The following is a 21,094-nucleotide window of genomic DNA, read 5'->3' on the forward strand; positions in this document are numbered from 1 at the left end:
ACAAAAAGGGAGGGTTCAAGGTAGAAATCTGAGCAACTTTGACACCTCTCCTAGTCCTCCTCTTACCCCTCCCAGGTGTGAATTCCTAAACATAAAGGGAAATTAACTGTTTCCTAAAAGTTGATCAGGGACCCAGGTGGCGCTGTGGTTAAACTACTGAGCCTAGGGCTTGCTGATCAGAAGGTCGGCGGTTCGAATCCCTGTGACGGGGTGAGCTCCCGTTGCTTGGTCCCAGCTCCTGCCAACCTAGCAGTTCGAAAGCACGTCAAAATGCAAGTAGATAAATAGGAACCGCTACAGCGGGAAGGTAAACGGCGTTTCCATGTGCTGCCCTGGTTTGCCAGAAGCAGCTTTGTCATGCTGGCCACATGACCTGGAAGCTATACGCCGGCTCCCTCGGCCAATAATGCGAGATGAGCGCGCAACCCCAGAGTCGGTCACGACTGGACCTAATGGTCAGGGGTCCCTTTACCTTTACCTTTAAAAGTTGATCACTATCTTTTGTTCGGAGGAGTCTTCTTGTGAATGAGATGGCTAGCAGTCTGGCACCATTTGATGGGGAAATGTCCAGTTGGCAGAGCCTCCGGCTTACAGGATTATGGCTCCCAAGTTGATAGTCATGTGGAAATGTGTGTGTGATTCTGGTCAGAGAGAGTCAAAATGGTGTCAGTCAGGCCTGTCTTCCTGTGCTGCTTCAGACATGTGCCTGTACATTCATGTGCATCTTTATGAACAATTATTATATAACCTTTAAATTTACAACAATACAACTGAGGTTTGTCTACCTTCCTTTTGTGCCACACTTTGCCACCTTTCCTTTTGCCTGAGATACCACTTGATAAAGCACTCTGAGATATGTTTGTCAAATGTAAATGAATGTCTATACTGGGCAATTCATTCTCTGCTTATCTTGATGGCTCACCTATTTCTTTGAAGTGCCAAGAGATCTCGTTAGCATTGTAGTATTTCTAAAGGGATTTATGTTTTGAGATCTACATAGTAATTGAGTTTTAGCTCCAGAGGAAATTAATTTTACTAACCGCCTGACCATGAGAATCTGTTCAATGTTAAGAACCCCATCATTTTTTAGATCACCCACCTCTCCCAAGCATCGGAAGGGGATGGGAAGGGGCAAAGACAAAGGAAGGGTGGAAGACTTGAGTTTGTCTGGATACTTGGAAGCTGCCTTTTGCTTTCCACGATATAGGCTGCATTTGCTTCAAGTCAAAGAACCCTGGATTCTTAGCTCACAAAGGCTCTGTTCAGATGTGATGCAAAACCATGAGTTGGTTCTAGTGAACAAGCCTTCCTGCTCCTCATATTTGTGTACAGTGATTCCCAACTTCCCAATCCTAATTTAGGGTAAACCGTAGTTTGCTTTTTTGTCCAAGCAGTCAAGCTATGGGGTTATGTTCGCCTGTAATTCAGGATCACAAACCAATGTGTGCGTCCCCTGCCCCCCCCCCGGTTTCTGATCCTGGCTTGCAGGATCACCCCGGGCCATAGTTTGCTGGTTCAAGTGCAATGAGGAGCTGTAGTGTGGTGGATGGAGCCATCGATTTCTGGTCCATGTCAATTTCACATGTGCTCATTCATAATTCTTTTCAATCTCCCTTCTGTATTAATCTGTGGTTTTCTTTTTTTAAAAAAAAATCCTCATGTATAAATAGTATTTTCTCACAAAATATAGATTTCCATTTTTATTCTTTTATTATTATTATTATTATTATTATTAAATTTTAACAAACTATGCAAAAATAAAATAAAAATCATATCAAAAACAGTATTATCAAACACACACACACACAATTCTAAGTAAAACCAATTTCAAATCTAAAATTAAGGATTCCCTGAATCCCGTGACTTCCCTCCACTCCCTCCTCTGGTTCCTTAATTTTCCTTTCCAACTGCATATCATTAGTACTAAAAAAAAAATTCCATCAAATTTGTCCTATAGTATCTCTAAAATTACAAGTGTTCTTAAAATCCTGCCAGTGTTTTAACATGTTTACAATACTTTTGAATATATACAATAAACATTTCCCAATCCTTTCTAAAATTCTTATCGTCTTGGTCTCTGAGCTTTACAGTTAATTTCGCCATTTCAGCATATTTCATTACCGTTATTTATTTTGCCGATCTTCTTTGGTCAGGATGGTTTCTTTTTTCCATCTTTGAGCTAACAGGTGGCGGCCGTAGCATACCGACCGGTACATAAACAAATTCTTCTGTTCTTTTAGCACCTCCGCTCCTACAACTCCTAATAGAAAGGCTTCTGATTATTTTACAAAAGTTATTCTAAACATTTTTTTCATTTCATTATAAATCATTTCCCATATTTTTTTAACAATCTCACATTTCCACCACATATGATAAAATGTACCTTCTATTTGTTTACATTTCCAATACTCGTTGGATCCTTTTCTGTACATTTCCATTTTTAATGTCTTGTGTACTTTGCATGATTTCATTGTCTTGTATGTTTATTATTTTATTTTATTTTCTAAAGTACACATTTTCTCTCAAAAGTATTTCTAAATTTTATCCTAAAATGTGTATTTTTATATGCATTTTGGTACCATTTTTGAGCAGAGAAACACGTCTCAAAATTTTAAGATGACTGTTGAATAACTATATTCATCCAGGAAGTCAGTACATACTGAAATCCACAAAGAATGAATGAAATCATGAAGCATCCCTAAACCCAGATCCCAAACCCAGACCTTCAAACTAGATTTGGGAATTATGCACAAGAGAAGGGAACATGTGAACCTGAGCCTTCTTTTTCATACCACATCAAACCTGTTATGGCATTATTTTTTAATTTTATTAATAAAATATTTTTGTCCTGCCTTTGGACTTCACGTGCCCATAAGAAGCTCAAAATCACAGGTTAAAAATGTAACTTTATGTCCCCAGGGTATGGTCAGTACCTGGATTGGTGACTTACCTTGGAACTGCATGTATGCCATCTTTGGTTCTGTTAAGGAAGAAAGTGGGATATAGATGTAATAAAACAATACAATACAATACAATAGAAAGAATAAAAGCAAAAGGTTTGTCAGTCCCAAGAACTGGTAAAAAAAGAGAGAGAGGATTTAACACTTGAAAGCCATCAGAAAGGAGACTACTATCCAGGCCTCCCCAGGTAGGATGCTCCACCCTCTGGTCATTGCCACCCAACTGGGCTCCTGAGCACAGCTGTAGGACACAGAGCAAAGCTTCTGTTGAAGAGCACTGTGGGCAGGCTCATGTGAGGGAAGGCTGACCCTTCAAATAAACTGTTTAGGGCATTGCCTCTGGACATGCCATAGGTGCTGTTTTATGCCCTAAAAGCCGGAGCTATCAAAACAAGTCAGACCATCACTTTGGCCAGCCAAATCCCAGAGAAGGAGGAGTTGGTGTGCAGAGGCTTTCTTTTTCTTTTTTAGAAGTAAGCGCCTGTAACTCTGTGCTATATACAATCTTTTCAGAAATAGCGCCTTTCTTTTCTCTGTAAGTGCGTTTGTGATTCTTCACATTTCTTAGCCTTATAAAACTGCTACCAAGTTGCACTGTGTTTGCAGTTGGACTTCCTTTGTGAATTAAATAGGAAACCAACAGTTTTTTTGGGGTGTGTGTGTGTCTTGATAATGGACTTTCAACTGGTGGGTGAGGGCAATGGTGCACATAGCCAATGTAATGTTCTGCCAGGACTCATTTCTTGTGGCCATGCTTGCTGGGGCTAATGGGAGTTGGGAGTCCAGTGGCACGTAGAGAACCACGGGTTGCCTATCCTTGCTTCACATCAGGAAAGGTTCACCTGTGGCTTTTCAGACATTGTTGAACTGCAACTCCCATGAACCCTAGTCAGTGTTTCCAGTGGCTAGGCATGATGGGAGTTGTAGTTCAGCAACATCTGGAAAGGTAACAAGTTCTCCACCTCTGCCTTAGATGATGTTGCATCTTTAAATAGTCCTACAGGGAGGGCTCTTTGGATGACAGTGCGTGCTGTTTCACTTACTTCAGTGTGTGGTAAGCCAGCCCTGTTGCATTGGGGACCTTCCTGCTGAGTGGGTACTTGATCCTCCGCCCCAAAGTCCTGATACAATGGGCACCACCAACTTTTCTTTTTCTCTCGGATTTTATTTATCTTCTAAAAGAAGCAGGAAGAGAGAAGGAAACAAGGGGGTGGGGAGATCAGAAGTGGTTGGAAGAATGAATTCCATTCCTTTAAATGCCTGTGAAGATGAAATCATTTTGACAGGAACAGTTTCCCCCATCACTGCATAAGAAGCAGCAATTGCCAAAATTCTCTCTTCTGTACAGCAGCGAAAGATACAGGAGCATTCTCTGCATGAGCAGAAGCAAATAAGGGGACCACATGGCATTTTTTTAAAAAGGAAATAAATTGAACCCCATGAACCCCAGCTCATTTATTTGGGAGTTGTCTAAAGTCAGTAACAGTAAACAACAAGGCTATAGAGAGCATATGAATTTGGGTGCAGCCGAGACAGTGTGTATGAAAGCCAAAGAGAGATGCCACATGGCAGGTGTTGAATATCTGTACGGATTGCAATGTCTGAGAACAATTTTTCATTTCCTCTCCACATCAAACTCTTGGCCAAAATTCATACCACACCTTGATTTAAATATTGTTTAGGGTTATCAGAGGCACGATAAAACATATTTGGGCCCTGAATCTGGCCCCCAGGCTGCCGATTCGCCACTCTTGATCACTCCTGATCTACCTCACCAAGTAGTCGTGAAGCTGGTCGAGTTGGAATTTTACGTCCTGTTCAAAATAGCGCACATCCAGGCATGCGAGCAAAGGTGCAAAGCTGCATATCACCAACATTTAGTGACTAAAACAGGGATAACTTGCACAGAGCATGCATGCCTTCCATTAAACACACACACACACACACACCACACCACACCACACCACACCACACACCACAGCTTGAGACAGCAGGATGACTGTAGCTAATAGAGTTTGGCCGATCCCCCTGCAGGGCTATGATGAGATGGACAAAAAGGAGAGAGAGAGAGAGAAGGGAAGGGAGGGGAGGGGAGCCAGACAAGGAAGGAAAGGCCAAGAGAGCCTGGGCTGGAGATGAGGCGGATCTGATGAGTGACAGCCAGGCCTGGCATGCAGAAGGATGCACGGACATTTTGTCTGTCTGTTTATCAGGGCTGCAGAGACATCTGACCCACAGCATAATCCCTCTGGGTCGAGGTGGGGTTGCATTCTCCAGGAGCCAGGCCCCTTTGTGCACATCTGTTATAGACCAAAGCCAAGCCTCCCCACACCCTTTCCTTTTTTAGGTGACCTTGGGAACCATCTCAAACCTTGGACAGAGAGACGCAGGGTTCCCCCTTATCTGGCCGTATCCTTGGTACAAATTTGTTTCGAATCAGGCGGAAAGGTGGCAGCAGGGAGACATGGCTGCGAATATGGGTGGGCATGAATTGGCATGGTATTCTCTGTTACCCTGCATGACACAGACAATAAATAACCCCAGGACGACCTGTATATGTGTTATTAGCAGTACAAAGTACAATTCAGCAAAATGTCTTCCTGCACTTAGTGATGCCATATACATAACTCCCCTGCCTCACCCCTCCACCCCCGTCCACTATCTTTAAAAGTAGGCAGCATCAGCTTACTAAAAGCCTGCAAGATTGGACAGTGAGGGGGGAGGGAGTGATACCACCACCCTTCTTCCTTATGCCCCGCCTGCTGCCACAAACACTTGCTCATCTGCACTGTCACCTCCACATCCATAGCCAAAGCACTGTTGGGCCTTTGTAGTATTGCTGCCCACCACTCCCGTTGAAATTAAATTTCCTGTTTATTATTATTAATATATATATAAAATCTGTCCCTGCCTCCTCCTTGTACCTTCTGCCTGCTCTGTCGCTGCTTCACACGCCCGGGTCTCTGTGCTTCCATTTAACAGATGGGAGCTCCATCGCCTGCCAGCCCATTGGACTGGAAAACGGAGCCAACCCTCCAGCTGAATGGTTCCCGCGCAGCCAGGGCCCGGGGCTGAGGCAGCCCAACAACAGCGAGGCGGACGGCAGCGAGAGAAACTTCAGGGTGAACCTCCACTGCAAATACGGGCGGCCCAGGTAAGCGGGTGGGAACAAGGCAGAGAGTGGGCCCTCTCCGGTGCTGCTTGCCCCCTGCCAGTATGCGAACATGCTTTTGTGTGTGTGTTTCCAAAATGAACGGGGAAATATTTTGCAGTCCAGGGGCCACATTCCCTTCTGGACCACCACCCATGGGCCACATGCCAATGGTGGGTGGGGCCAGTGGCAAAAGGAGGTGGAGCAATGAATGTAAATTTCACTTTTGTTCATGAGAATCCTGATCAGAGTTCAAGGACACGTTCCGGCCAAGCAAAATCGTTTAGTAGGGATGTGAAGCAGGGGCAGTAGAGGGTGTGGTCTGGAGAAGGAGTGTGGCCTAGGGAGTGTTCCAAGGGCCAAATAGGGAAGGTTGGAGGACCGCATCCAACCCCTGATTTCTGAGGAGCCCTACCACTGCTCTAAAAATTCCATATCAATTTGAGCAGCCAAGCAAAGCTAAATAGGTGGGGGCGGGTGTGGGTTCAATGGATTGGGCTCAAACTCAACCTTAGTCTATGTTTTCAGCAGCATCAGATAGTTGACTGGTCTCTACCACTTGCAGACCAGAGAGGGATGCCAATTTCGAATAGGCTTACCCAATGTTTAAAACACAGAGATCTATACAGAGTTCCCTGAAAGCAGAAAACTAGCAGATCAGAGAGGTCTTGACCTAGCTCTTTGCCTGCCATGCTAGTTTGGGGTTTTTTTAACATTAGTGTATGGAACCATTAAGAAAAAAGGTGTCATCTTGCATGCTGCCCCAAGTACAGTGGTACCTCTCGTTACAGACACTTCAGGTTACAGATGCTTCAGGTTACAGACTTCGCTAACCTGGAAGTAGTACCTCGGGTTAAGAACTTTGCTTCAGGATGAGAACAGAAATTGTGCAGCAGTGGGAGGCCCCCTTAGCTAAAGTGGTACCTCAGGTTAAGAACAGTTTCAGGTTAAGAACGGACCTCAAGAACGAATTAAGTTCTTAACCTGAAACTGAGGTACCACTGTAGTGCCATGCATTCATCTACAACTATTTTGCCACCCTTTCTTCTGTAAATTTGTGTAGTGTCGACCAAACCTCAGCCCAAGGTAGAGCTGTGACTTCATGATGCTTTCACTTCCTAGACATGTCATGACTCGGTCCCATGTTTGACACTTCATAAGCAAATATTGTCTTGATTGCAGGCTTGTGCATGTTGTTGGGAGGGAGCTGGGCCTCACTGCATGCCAAACGTAATTCACCATGCCAGTTTGCTCACATTGGTTGACCCTTAACCAGACCAGGTGAAGGGACCCCTGAAATGAAAGTACTGCAGATAAATGTGTGTGTGTGCGCTTGCACATGTGTGTGCTTAGAATTCCCTGGCTCTCCTTTGTGCCATGGCAGGAAATACATTTTAATTCCTGTGTTGCTGTATTTGTGGATGCCTACTTTTATACAGCAGAAATGCTTTTATTACCAATTCCTAAGTAGCCCTATGAGACCTTGTGTGGTGTACAAGTGGAAAGAGGATTAGATTTAGACAGGGGAGAGTCTAATCCCCATGCAGCCACAAAGCTTGCTTTCTCAGCATAACCTACCTCACAGGATGGTTGTGAAGATAACATGTCAGGAAAAGGGAAAACTTTGTCTCATTGGAGGTGTTGTAAAATTTAAGCTGGTTCCTATGAACCCAGAGAAATGGATCTTGACCCAGGGAGAGCTCAAGGATCCAGGCAAGCAGACGAATTTAAGCGTCTCCTGCCCACCAAATAACAGAGACCAAACCAGGACGTACGAAGCAAGGCACTTTTATTTTTGCTGTTGCAACAGGGTCCTTCCTCTCACACAGGAGAACAAGGAAGGAACCCCAAACAAAGATGTCTTGCCCTTAAAAAGAAATTTGAAATTGGTTTCAGCCCACCCCCCAGAAGCATCATCCATATGTCACAGAAGGGGTGTAGCCCAAGACCCCCCTCCCTAGATTCATCATAGGTACATCATGAAAGGGGAGGTCTGGTGGCAGTAATCTGAGCAGTCTGGACCCTGCCCCCTGCCCCCCAAAACCTAATCAACAAAATTGAGAGATATTTACATTTCCCTGTTTCCCAGCCAAGTTAATCACACCCTTTTGTCTGGCAGTCAGGTATCAGGATGCCAGGGATTATCACTTTAATTCCTGAGACAATGAGAAGGTTCCCCCCACCCCACTTCTTCCTTGCAGAGGAACACCTGGTCAGAGAGAGAGTCAAAATGGTGTCAGAAAGGCCTGTCTTCCTGTGCTGCTTCAGACATGTGCCTGTACATTCATGTACATGTTTTATGAACAATTATTATATATATATAGATATGACCTCAAAATTCTTATAACAGAGGGAGGAGATATATTTTGAAGCACAGTGCAACCAGATGTCTAGGAGATTTCCCAATGTCTAGGAAATTTCATGAGCATCGAAACAATAAGTTGCAAACAAACTATTTAAAACAGCAAGAAAAACAGGATTCTTGAATCTCTGTATAGACCTCTCCCGGCTGCTTTAGGGACTAGAAACTTGGGTTTTTCTTTAGAAAGTGAGCAGAGTCTGAGAATTCTGAATGCTCAGTGGTACTGGGTTTATTCTTTGCGCAGTGTAATTATTGAATACACACATCCCTGTTCTTGGCTCCCTTTCCTCCTGTTATCTTCAGCCCTTTTGATAGAAAGGGGGAGGGGGCTGAGGAAGTGCTCTAGAGGAGAGAGATCTTGGTTCCTCCAACACCCTCCCTCCCTGCTGCCCTCAAGGGCTCTGTGGATCCCTGCTGTGCACAGCTACTGCCTCCCTGACCCTTCTCACTCCACATCTGGCCAAGAGTTGCCTGGAAACAGCGAAGCAGAGGTGGGGAGGGGAGCGAAAGAAGGAGTGTTCTCATAAGAACAGGGTGGGAGTGTATGGAAAATCAGGAGGAAAGCCAGGTCTGCGGCAGACATGGGAGTCCTTCCTTCTTACCCGTACTGGACAGTGTCAGGAAGTTTGGAGGCAGGGGACGGAAGAGTCGGAGAATCTAGAAAATGAAGCAAAAACAGCCCTTTTGAAAAGATCCGAGCAGATCTACGGCGGAAGGGTGATGGTCCTTCACAAAGTGGGGAGGAGGAGGAGGAGGAGGAGGAGGAGGAGGAGGAGGAGGAGGAGGAGGAGGAGGAGGAGGAGGAGGAGAGGAGCCTGCTGAATGGTGCAGATGGCTCCTGTAGGTGCAACATGGCAAAGCCTGCCAAAGAACTGAGGTCACTTCCTGCAGAGGCTCTCTGAGCTGTGGAGCCCTCCTGGAGCTGAGCAGGAGGGAGGGAGGGAAGGCTGTGCCTCGCTAGCTGGCTGGCTGGGGCCTGCAGTGGAAAAGGGTTTCAGTGCCAAGAATGAAGGGAAGAGGAACAAGAAGAGGCTGGACATACAGTATGTGAAACAACATGTGAAAGATGTTTATGGGTCGGGGTTGAGAGTGCAGGCATGGGAGGAGAGAATGGAAGGAGACTGGACTGCCTCCCGGACTGCCTCCCTCCCAGCCGCCCAGTTGAAGAGGCACATCTTGACCCACACTTCCCCATCTCCAAAAATATGATGTGACCCTCTCTGAGTGATAATGCAGCATAGCGCATACCTGTGAATCCGCATAAGGAATGGTGTGCATTGGGAGTCAAAGGTATTAATGCCTTCACCCTCCCGCATGCAGGTGCCCTGGATATGTTAACCCTTTCCCATAGTAGCATCTTTCCAAATATAAATAAATAGCTCAGAGTATCCATCACCTCACATGAGGTGGTAAATCGCCCTGTGATCCTCAGATGAAGGGCAGTATAGAAATGTAATTAATGATAATGAATAATCCAGCCAAAGTTAAGCATTATTTTAAAACAATTCCTGGGATTTCAGCAGCACAGACTTTTAATTCCCATATTGAAATCTGTAGGATTTGAAAATATGTTTAATTGTGCCTTGGTTGAGCCCCATTGTATGGATTAAGCTTTTTCTTTTATGGGGAAAAGTCAGGATAGCGTGCCACTTATCATTTACCCATGCACCCTTATGTTTTGGCTAAAAGAATTGTACCACTTGCTACATCAACATTATGGTTGAGTAGAGCCATTCTATTTATTGTAGTATTTATTTCAAGTGGAAACTGCAGCAAAATTTTGCAGTGTGGAATGTTCCTGTTCAAAAAGCCTGCCAGCCATGTCCTTTCCCAGGATACTCTATTCTCCCTCCCTAGTAGTTTTCTCTACCCTGCCTCCCCCCCCCCCAGCCCATCAGCATTCCATGCGCATAGAGCACACTCCGTCCTCATTGAACTTTTGTTGGGAGTACCTTCCCCACAACATCAACCAGAATTTTTCTTCTTCTAAATTTGTGTTTGTTTTTCTGTATTCTTTGTTGTTGTCACTTCTCTCTTGTGCATGGGTGGTGCTGTTTTGGCTACAAAAGTATAAGCACTTGGAGAATGCATTTGCTATTAGTATATAGCAGGGGTGTGGAACTTGCTGAGCTGCAGCTTCAAACATCTCTGACCATTGACCAAGCTGGCTGGGCTGATGAGAGATGTCCAACAATATCTACAGATCCATAGGTTCCCTACTCCTGGTATATAGGCTGTATCTGATTGTTTTATTTCTTTAAGATAGTTGCATGCTGCATCTCCCGCTCTCAGAACAGCATGAAAAACCAACACTTTGTAATGCAGAAGGCAGCTGTAAATTAAAAGCATTACAGTGTGCAGTTGCATTTTTGCAGCACAGAGTGGGACAGGGGGAGAGGAGGCATTCTGTTGAGCTGGGCTGGCCTGTTCTCAGGGGTAATGTTCTTCCCTTCTGCCCTTGCTGTGGCTCAGCCTCTTTCTCCAGCACCAGGCCAGGAACTACCTCAACCTACTTTTAGTGCAGCCTGCAAGCCTGGAGCTGCTACCCACCAGACTGGAGCCTGAGGGCATAACCACATGGCATTTTCCCATCAGGGCTTGGATGCACTCATTCAGAATGGCAACTGTGCCAATCCCCCATTGGTCCACATGGCAGACTTTGCAGGATGGAGATGGGGATCAATGGGTCAGTGGAGGTGGCATAGTCCACCCAGAGAAATTACAAGTAACCTTGGTGGGGGCTGCTTTCCACTTCTAGCTTAGCTCTTTAGCGAGAAATTCCTTCAACACGTTCCTGTGTTTCCCAGTCGTGCACTGCAATATTCAGTCACAGTATCAGTGGAAGTGTCAAGACTAGGCTGCAATAGTGAATCTCTCTGAATCTAGATCTCGAGAGTAACATTTCCAGTCTAGGACCCCTATGGTCAGGAACTGGGTAAGAGAATTTACCAGGTGAGGCAAGCGACCCTTCCCCTCTGCAGGGAGGTGGGACCGATTCAGATGGTCCGCCCCCGCCACTTAATGGATCCAATTGGCTTCCAGAGAGTGGTAGGGGATGCTTTATCCCATGTCGATGGCCTTTCAGCTGATTCCCTGGTGCCCGCTGGAATGTGGAGTTAACCAGGGCTATTGACTGTCTGGCTCCGAAGCGCCCTCTCCGATTGCATGGAGCCCGGACAGCCCCGTGGTTTTCCCCGGAGCTGAGGGCGATGAAACAGTCGCTGAGACGGCTAGAGCGCCGGTGGCGGAAAACTCATTCTGAATCAGACCGGACACGGGTTAGAGCTCAACATCGAGCCTACCAAGTGGCAATGGCGACGGCAAAGAGGACCTTATTCACTGTTTCTATTGCATCTGCAGAAAACAGCAGCAGGAGACTTTTTCAGGTGGTTCACAATCTATCAGAACCACCTTCATCATCGGGGCCTGGTAGGGACCACAAGATCTCCTGCAATGCTTTTGCAAAGTTTTTTGCAGATAAAGTCGCTCAGATTCAGAAGGAGGTAGACTCCACCGTGGGAGCAGGGCCAGGGCGGGAGAGTGCCAGAGCCCTGTATAGTCATGTTATATGGGATCAATTCCAATCTGTTACCTCCGAGGATGTGGACAGGCTGCTTGGACGAGTGAAACCGACCACCTGTCTCCTTGATCCTTGCCCATCCTGGCTAATAAAAGCAAGCCGGGAAGGGCTGGGCGATGGGCTCTGCGGGGTGGTGAATGCTTCCCTCTACGAGGGAGCCTTCCCAGACCCACTGAAAGAGGCGGTCATTAAACTGCTTCTTAAAAAAAACATCTCTAGACCTGGCCAATATGGCCAACTACTGCCCAGTCTCAAATCTACCATTCTTGGGCAAGGTGATTGAGCGGGTGGTTGCTGAACAACTCCAAGCACGCCTGGAAGAAGCGGACCATTTGGATCCCTTCCAGTTGGGATTCAGGCCTCACCATGGGACTGAAACTGCTTTAGTCGCGCTGGTTGATGATCTCCGGCGACCTAGGGACAAAGGTGAGAGCTGTTTCCTAGTTCTGCTGGATCTCTCAGCGGCCTTTGACACCATCGTTATCTCCCGCTTGGACTACTGCAATGCGCTCTACGTGGGGCTACCTTTGAAGGTGACCCGGAAACTGCAATTAATCCAGAATGCGGCAGCTAGACTAGTGACTGGGAGCGGCCTCCGGGACCACATAACACCGGTCCTGAGAGATCTACATTGGCTCCCAGTACGTTTCCGAGCACAATTCAAAGTGTTGGTACTGACCTTTAAAGCCCTAAACGGCCTCGGTCCTGTATACCTGAAGGAGCGTCTCCTCCCCCATTGTTCTGCCCGGACACTGAGATCCAGCACCGAGGGCCTTCTGGCGGTTCCCTCATTACGAGAAGTGAGGTTACAGGGAACCAGACAGAGGGCCTTCTCGGTAGTGGCACCCGCCCTGTGGAACGCCCTCCCAGCAGATGTCAAGGCAATAAACAACTACTTTACATTAAAAGACAAGGCAGCCCTGTTTAGGGAAGTTTTTAATGTTTGATGCTGTACTGTTTTTAATATTCGGTTGGAAGCCACCCAGAGTGGCTGGGGAAACCCAGCCAGATGGGTGGGGTATAAATAATAAATTATTATTATTATTGTTATTATTATTATTGTTGTTGTTATTATTATTATTATTATTATTATTATTATTATTATTATTATTATTTAGAGTAGGCCAGGCCAGGCCAGAGGCTTTGTACTACCTACTAATCACAAGGTTTCATATTTCTGTTTCCTGAGTCCTGAAGAACATGCATATGGCCTATCTAGCTCAGTATCATCTTCTCACAGTGGCCAACTAGGTGTCTGTGGGAAGCTTACAAGCAGGAGCAGAGTTCAACAGCACTGCCCCACTTGTGAGCCCCAGCAAATGATATTCAGAGATATACTGCCTCCCAACAGCTGAAGCAGAAAGTAGCCACTTTGGCTAGTAGCCACTGATAGTCTTATCCTCCATGAATTTATGTCTACTCTTTTAAAGCCATGCAGGTTGGTGGCCATCACTACTTCTTGGGGGAGCTAATTCCATAGTTTAACCAGTGCAAAGACCTTGCTAGGTCACAGCTGTCAGAAACAGCTCTATCTGTGTGCAGTTGCTCCATGTGGTGAATCACAAGTTGTTCCTGCAACACTTATGGGGCAAGTGTCCCAATGCCTACCACTGTCAGCGCTTTTACAGAAAGTCCTTGCAACACACTGGACTGGTGGATTCTTTGTTCTATTCCATTTTTAACAAATAATAGAACTGACAGAACCACACAAAAGGAGTTAGAATATATTCTGTTAGCTGTGAGATATACAGAGTAAAGTATAAATACCTGAACTCATTAAATGTGGTTCCTGGGGAACCATGCACAACTTCCAATCTGGTGGAATCTTGACCCACCAGTTGGGAGTCTCTGGACTGGAAACATACCTTGTTAAAAACTGAAAGCCAAAATGCTTCTCATATCACTCATTGAGGTTTTAAAGGAAACTGCCCAGGCTTTGGGAAACAAGGTTAAATCATCATACAAGGGCACACACCAGGCTAGTTGGCTTTAAAACACAGGGTGCATAACGACGAAACATTGCTTGAGCAGTAGGACGCTCTGGAATCGCATTCAGTACAGTCTGTTTTAAACAAAAGATATTTTCTCCCAGGTCCAACTTGGGTGAAATTGGTTCTTCTACTTTGCAACAGAAGTGGATTGTGCACAGTGCTGATGGTCCAGTGTTTGTGGCAATATGAATCTACCTTCCCATTCCCCCCCATTCTGTTACTTAAAAACAACAACAATATTTGCAAAGCCTTGAATTGGAGCTTCACTGATGTGAGCCTATAAAACAACACGCAATAAAAAAGGCAGATAGCCTGTCTGAAACATGGGGGAAAAGGCAAAACAAATGACTAATCAGTGTTTGAACTGGTGGCATGAACCCCTGCAGATCAAACTGTAAAGGTCAGAGAAGGTATGTATTTGTGCACAGTCACAGATTCAAGCACCCTGTTGTTCAAAGAGAGCACATTGCACCAGGAGCTTTTTCAGCACATCTTGTGGAACATCTCATAAGTAGTTTATTTCAGGATGAAGGCAGGTCTAACACCACGGATAGTTTAACAAAGTCCCTCCCCACAGGCTCATTTCAAAGACACGTCTTCCTCTTTTGGGAATGACCTCTGCTAAACTAGCTCTGCACATTTCCAGCATGGTGAATATAGACTGGGGAGATGCCAACGAAAGAAAGTACCAGTTGTCTAGCACCCATAATATGGCCAGCATATCTCTCTCACTCCAGTTCCTCCATTAGTATTGCAAACTTCAATGATGTTTCGAGAAGTATGGAGAATGGATGCAAAAACAAACATTCACGAACCGGTTTTTAAAAAATGCAAACATAACATTGGAAAGGGCAAGGGGGGGGGGACGTGCTTCCTTTGTACGTTTTGACTGTATGACTTAAGAGAGGAGAAGTCTCAACCATCTCAGCCCATAGTGGCCACAGGAAAGTGCTGACCTCTGCTGACTTCCAGCCACTTCTGTGGCAGTGCTGTGAAAAGATCCTGCTGGCACATGTGGGACTCTATCTGCATCCTGCCATTGGCATCCTGCCAGCACCACATGTGTAGAGTGGTTTGTGGCAGTGTGTAAAAACAGAGCCAGACTTTGATTATCACTGGAAATATTCCCAGCACTTCCATTGTTAACCTCTGAGCGCCATCAGAAGCTCGAGCTTCTGATTTACGCCCATTGCAACTAATATAAATCTAGCAACAACAACAAAATTACCTTCAGAGTTGTTTTTACCTTGGTGGTATCAGTTGCCCTATAAATGGGAAAGCAAAGTAGGTTGTGGCCCTGGAAACAGAAAGTAAGGCCCCCTGGCAAGGTATTCAGTTCTTCCTTTGTTATGTGTGTTTGTATCCACTAATGGCTGAGTGGGGTGAAAGATTTGCAGCAGCCTTTGCCAACCTGATGCCCTCTGGATGTTTTGGACTACAACTCCCATCAGCCCCAGCTCTCCTGGACCCTCAGTTAAAGAGGCTGGTGAGAAAGGAAAGTCCCAATGGCTCTTTCTGCCATTTTGGGAATGCATTTCTTATCTCGAGCAAAACTTTATTTATATTTTATGTCCTCTACTTTTTATTCATAGCCTGTCCTACCAATAAGAGCTCAATATGCTATCGTGTTGTTGTTTTTTAAAAGAATTTTGCTGCATAAACACATCACTTACACAACAGTAAACTTTTAATATGTGTTTTTATTATTTTTAAGTTTACTGTTTTGTTGAACTGAATTATGCTGTTTCTCCCCCGCCCCGTCCCCCAGGGCACTCAGACATCTTAGTAATCAAGGACTCTATCTAGCTTAATAGTAAAGCATTGCTTTGCATGAAGAAGATCCCTGATTCCACCTCTGGCATCCCCACTTGAAAGGCTCAGGCACAGGTGATATGAAAAACCTCTGTTTCTGAGACCCTGGAGAGCTGCTGCCAGTCAAAGCAGACAATGCCGTACTTGGCTAGATGGACAAATAAACTAACCGAGTGTAAGGCAGATTCCCACATTCCTGCACCTACCAGACCATTGTGGATTGAACCTGGAACATTTTGCATGCAAGGCAGATCTTCACCACTGATCTACAGCCCCTGACTCATATTCCCAGGCATAATTGCATGGGGGTATACAGTGTGTTTGAACCAGGCACCTTGGCTGATCTCTTATTATCATATGATTATATATATATCTATATATCTATATATATCCATATCCATATTTGAAAATTATATTCCACCCTTCTAATGCATATGCATGAGTCAGGGTGACTTACAACAATTAAAAATCACAATATCATAATAAAACAATACAAACAATATGAAATGGAGACAAGCTCAGCAGATAAAAACTGAGTTCATCCCATTAAAACAGTTTACCTGCCAAGCAACGCAAAAGCTCTATTTGCCTGGCAGTATTTAGGGAGCCAATCTCAGTATATAGGGTCTAAAACACACACCACACAGCTTGGTTAGAGCCAGCTCAGATTTCTTCAGGAGTTAGGACTGTACAATTTTCAACTCCAATTATTTATTTATTTATTTGATTTGCATACTACCCTTTATGCATAGAACTCAGAGCAATTCACAACATAAAATTACAATATAAAAAACACAATGTATATCATATTAATAAGAAGAAAACCAAACCAATAATCCCCCTCCCTTAACACATTTGAAAGGGTATCAGATGTCACTCAACCAAAGGACTTATGCCTTGTGCCTAAATGTGTATAATGAAGGTGCCAGACGAACGTCCCTGGAGAGAGCATTCCACAAACGGGGAGCCATTGCAGAAAAGGCCCATTCTCATATTGCCACCCTCTGGACCTCTCGTGGAGGAGGCACATGAAGAAGGGCCTCCAAAGATGATCTCAGGGTCCAGGTAGGTTCATATGGAGAGAGGCCTTCGAGAGAACCAGAGATAGGGTTGCCATATATTGAAGAGCAAAAAAAGAGGACAGCCCGAGCTACTGCCAGCCCAAGCTGGGGAAAGAGGTGTGTGGGCATGTCGGCTGCCACCATGCCTGCACCACTCTTTCCAAAGCTCGGGTTGCCAGTGGCCACGGCGTGCAGAACAACCTGATCTGCTACACGCGAGCAAAATAAACCCTAATCAATCAATCAATCAATCAATCAATACACCCTCCCCCCCAAACCCAGACATTTCCTTTAAAATGTAAAAATCCCCCGGATGGGCATGTTGGCCCCCCAAAAGATGTGTCCGGGATTTCCCAGATGTATGGCAACCCTAGGCAGAGATTGTGGAAGCTGACGCTCAGGCAGCCAGTAGTTGGATCATCTCAAAGACCACCTCTCCCCAATGAAGCAACCTAGACCCTGCATTCTTCATCTGAGATCCTTTTCTGTCTGCCTCCTCCCAAGGGAGGTGCAGAGGATAGTGGCACAAAGCAGGGCTTCTTCGTGGTGGCTCTTTGGTTGATGAATGCTCTCCCTGGGAAGCCATGGCTGGTGCCATCACTACCTGTGTTAAGGTACCAGGCAAAAACATATTTATTCAGCTAGGCTTTTGGACCTTAATTTGCGGCATATATTCTAAAAGGGGAGGTTGAGTTGGACCTGCTCCTTTATGTGTATTACAGTGACCATTTGGGGTTCTTTTTATTCTACATGTTCTATTTGTTTTCAGGGCTTGGTTTTGTAAGTTACTATTTTGTTTTTGTTTGTTTTTAAGCTACTGATAAATATAACAAATACAGTCATACCTGGGTTTAAGTGCGCCTCGGTTTGAGTACTTTCAGTTTAAGTACTCCACGGACCTGTCTGGAACTGATTAATCCACTTTCCATTACTTTCAATGGAAAAGTTCGCTTCAGGTTAAGTACAGACTTCCAGAACCAATTGTGTACTGAAACCGAGGTACCACTGTAACTGCAACAACAGTAGGTGAAGCCAAGTAATCCTGCTGCTGTTGCCACCATCCTCTGCAAAGGCAACACTGAGATGCGGGCAGCCAGTGCCACTCCCAGAGTGGCTGTGTGTAAGCTGGGCGCTGGCTGAAGGCAGGCTGAACTTGCCCAAATGGACCAGCCTCTACTGGGGAGAGCGAAACAGTCCACCCAGGCTTTGTGGCATCATGACAGGACAGAAAATTATTGGTTATTAAGAGTAGTATTATTACTGGGTTTTTTGTTTTTTGTTTTGTTTTTTAGTGCCAGGTGGGGCACTTGTGGAGTTTTCTGTCTCAGGTGCCACAAAAGCATGGCGGTCTTCGGGCACTGTGGTTTTGGGGTCGGGGGGGGGGGGGGGTTGGAGCAGAGGACAAAGATGCCATTTGCCGCTTGCCTCCGACAGCAAAGTCTGCAAAGACAGAGACGATACACATGTTCTGCTTCATGTGTAGTCATAGCTCCCTTGGCCTCAGCATAGGCTGGTTTTCGTCTGTGCGGCCAGTCTGAAGCAAGGCTTCCCCAGACAGATTAGGGTTGCCGCAGTCTGAGGGAGGAGACTCATTTGAAGTGGAGGCCGGCCCTTCGGGGCTAGGCTGGAATGGTGAACGTTCAGTTTGGGCCTCCCCTCTCCCTGCCAAGGAGAGAGTTGCACACAAAGAACTTCCATTCTTTTCCTCAGCGTCACTCTCTTTCTCTGTGTCCTTCCTTCCTTCCTTCTTTCCTTCATTCTGTCGCCCTTCCTTCCAGAGTGTGGGGAGGCACAGACCGTGTAACTGATACTATAAAAGGGGGGGCGGGCTTCTGGTGCCAGGTGTGCGTTCCCTCAGCCGGCTCTGGGCAAGGAAAGTGCTCTGCTGCTGTCGCACAAAAAGGGGGAACTGCACAAAGAGGGCTTTCTGTCAGGCCAGAGAAGTAGCACAGCCAGGTCAGAAAGTTTAAACGGAAAGTGGGAATAACTTTGGGAGGGGGGGTTTAACCATTTGACAGACATGGCGGCTTGGAAGGGGATCTGTAGCTCACCAGGGACACCTAGTGGAGACGTGGCTACAAGAGCCTGTAGCCAAAAATGACTTTTGCTACATACACCAGATACTTGACTTCCTGCTAATACATCCAGAATATCTGCCGTCCTCCACCATCATACAATCCCTGCTTATAGTTTCCATTTATGCATTTGAAATATCCACTTCTTAAATTTTATTTTTCGGTCAGAGTTACCCACCCCCACCCTGGACAGAGGCTCTGAGCTTTTAAATGACAGACAGAAATAAAAACAATTTGATTGCCCCCCATGACTGCGCCTGTTGAATGTCTGTCTGTCTGAATGTGAGTGAAAGCCGGGTAGTAAGAGCTACCTCATCCACATTAAAGAGTGCAGCCCTAAACACACCTACCACACAGTAACCACCACTAAGCTCAATGGCACTTACTTCTGAGTAAGCGTTCATAGTTAAAATCTTCATAAGATGAAGCAGCCATATTTGGGAGAGGTGGATTTTTTGATCAGAATCTCCACTGTAGTGGAACCTCACAATGACTTATTTTATCCCCTTTGAGAATCAGGGCCAAAACTGGCATGATGTGGGAGAGTTGTTATATTTGCCTATAAAGCAGCCAGGGGTGAATTGAATGCTTAACCCTTTCCTTGGTGCCATATTCTCAATATAAATACCCCCCCCCCCTTAATTAGCTGCAGAAATAGCTTCTGTTAGCTCTGCATTAGAACAAGATGCAGATACCTGTGTTTTGCTTGTGTGTGTGTGTGTGTGTGTGTGTGTGTGTGTGTGTGTGTGTGTGTTGCTTGTGGGGGTAAATAGCAGCATTTGAAGGATATTAAGACAGCAAAAGCAACTTGTTCTCTGAGCACATCTGCTCCAGTCAAAAAAGGACATTGTACCTACTTTAAAGTGCTTGGGGGTTCCCCCTCCAAAAAAAAATCCCCCATCATACCTACTTTGGGGCCCGTGAGGACGGCTGGTAAAGTAGAAAGGTCTTCCAGCAATTTGTTATCAGTCATAGCCCAGATATATTGTTAAGAGCAACCCTCTCAAAAGAAGGTATTGGTGTGAGGTGAAAGGGCACAGTGTTAATGGGAGAGAACCCTTCTGAGGTGGGCTAATAATCAGAACCACAGGTGGGACCAGCAAAATAATATTGTGGAGTGCTCCTGTTCAGGGTGTCAGTCGGCCATGCCTTCTTCCATTAATTCACATTTCCACCCCAGAACTGGGGCACCAGAAAACTAAGAGGATATTTGTACAACTAAGTGCCCAGCTGTAGATTTGGGTCCCTTGTTGCAGAATGAGATTCACATGAGTGAGCCACCGACTGGAAGGACTGCAAAGAGTGGCTCTGATTATTCTCCAGGCTAAACTTCTTTTTTGTCCTCCTTCTCCACAGAGAACTCAAGTGTAATAGCAGGAACAGCAAAGCAGAAGGTGAGTTCTGCGCTCTGGACTTTGTATTTTCACCCCACTCTTGCAAAGCAGCAGTGAAACATATGGTGCTGAGGACCCTTCTGTACAGTTCATTTGTTGTGTAACACGCATGCACATTTGTTCTCCTGCACTGGGCTCTGTCTGCATGGGTTGCATCTGGACAGAAGTAGCATAACTTCTGCCACCTATGCTCTGGTAACCCCTAGGCTAGATTACTGCAATGTGTGGTAAATGGGGCGGCTTCCGAAGACAATCCAGAAACTGGTGCAGAATTTGGCATCCAGGTTGCTCACCAGGGCAAGATGGTTTGAGCATATAACACTAATCCTGACCCCAATTGCACTGGCTGTCAATCAGTTTCTGGGCCAATTCAGGCTGCTGGCTTTGACCTGTAATGCCTTAAACTGCTTAGGGCCACAATACCCCAAGGACCAGCTCTCCCCATGTGAGCCTACACTCAGACACTGTGCTCATCATCTGAGGACCATGTCTGGAGGGTGACAACATGAGAACGAGCCTTTTCTGTAGTGGCTTCCCATTTGTGGAATACTCTCACCTAGTGCCTTCACTACATATTTTTAGGCACCAGGCAAAAACTTTCCTCTATATTAACCAGGACTTTATGTGGCCTTTTAGAAGTGGGTGGGATGTTTTTAATGTATTTCTCTTTCCTCTTGGTTTTAATGTATCTACGTATGTTGGGTTTAT

The 21,094-nt window shown here is 45.6% G+C and overlaps 1 protein-coding gene and 1 long non-coding RNA gene across 3 annotated transcripts in view; one reads left to right on the plus strand and one right to left on the minus strand.

Annotated features, from left to right (window-relative positions):
• Positions 1–21,094, plus strand: part of AHDC1 (AT-hook DNA binding motif containing 1) — a 202,885-nt gene that overhangs the window by 166,353 nt on the left and 15,438 nt on the right. The window contains exons 2-3 of one of the 2 annotated variants that reach the window (XM_035118273.3): positions 5,943–6,114; positions 20,349–20,386. In XM_035118273.3, the coding sequence (XP_034974164.2) occupies positions 5,943–6,114; positions 20,349–20,386 (210 nt within the window). The remainder of the gene's footprint in view (positions 1–5,942; positions 6,115–20,348; positions 20,387–21,094) is intronic. The other variant, XM_088672385.1, reaches the window with a different exon arrangement.
• LOC118086540 (uncharacterized) lies at positions 1,673–9,228 on the minus strand. Its single transcript, XR_004692754.3, has 4 exons — positions 9,076–9,228; positions 4,004–4,135; positions 2,951–2,980; positions 1,673–2,260 (listed from the first exon to the last, which is right to left on the minus strand). It is a non-coding gene; the product is annotated as an uncharacterized LOC118086540 (long non-coding RNA).

Source organism: Zootoca vivipara, chromosome 6 (assembly GCF_965207765.1).
Source record: "Zootoca vivipara chromosome 6, rZooViv2.hap1.1, whole genome shotgun sequence".
Taxonomy (NCBI): Eukaryota; Metazoa; Chordata; class Lepidosauria; order Squamata; family Lacertidae; genus Zootoca; species Zootoca vivipara.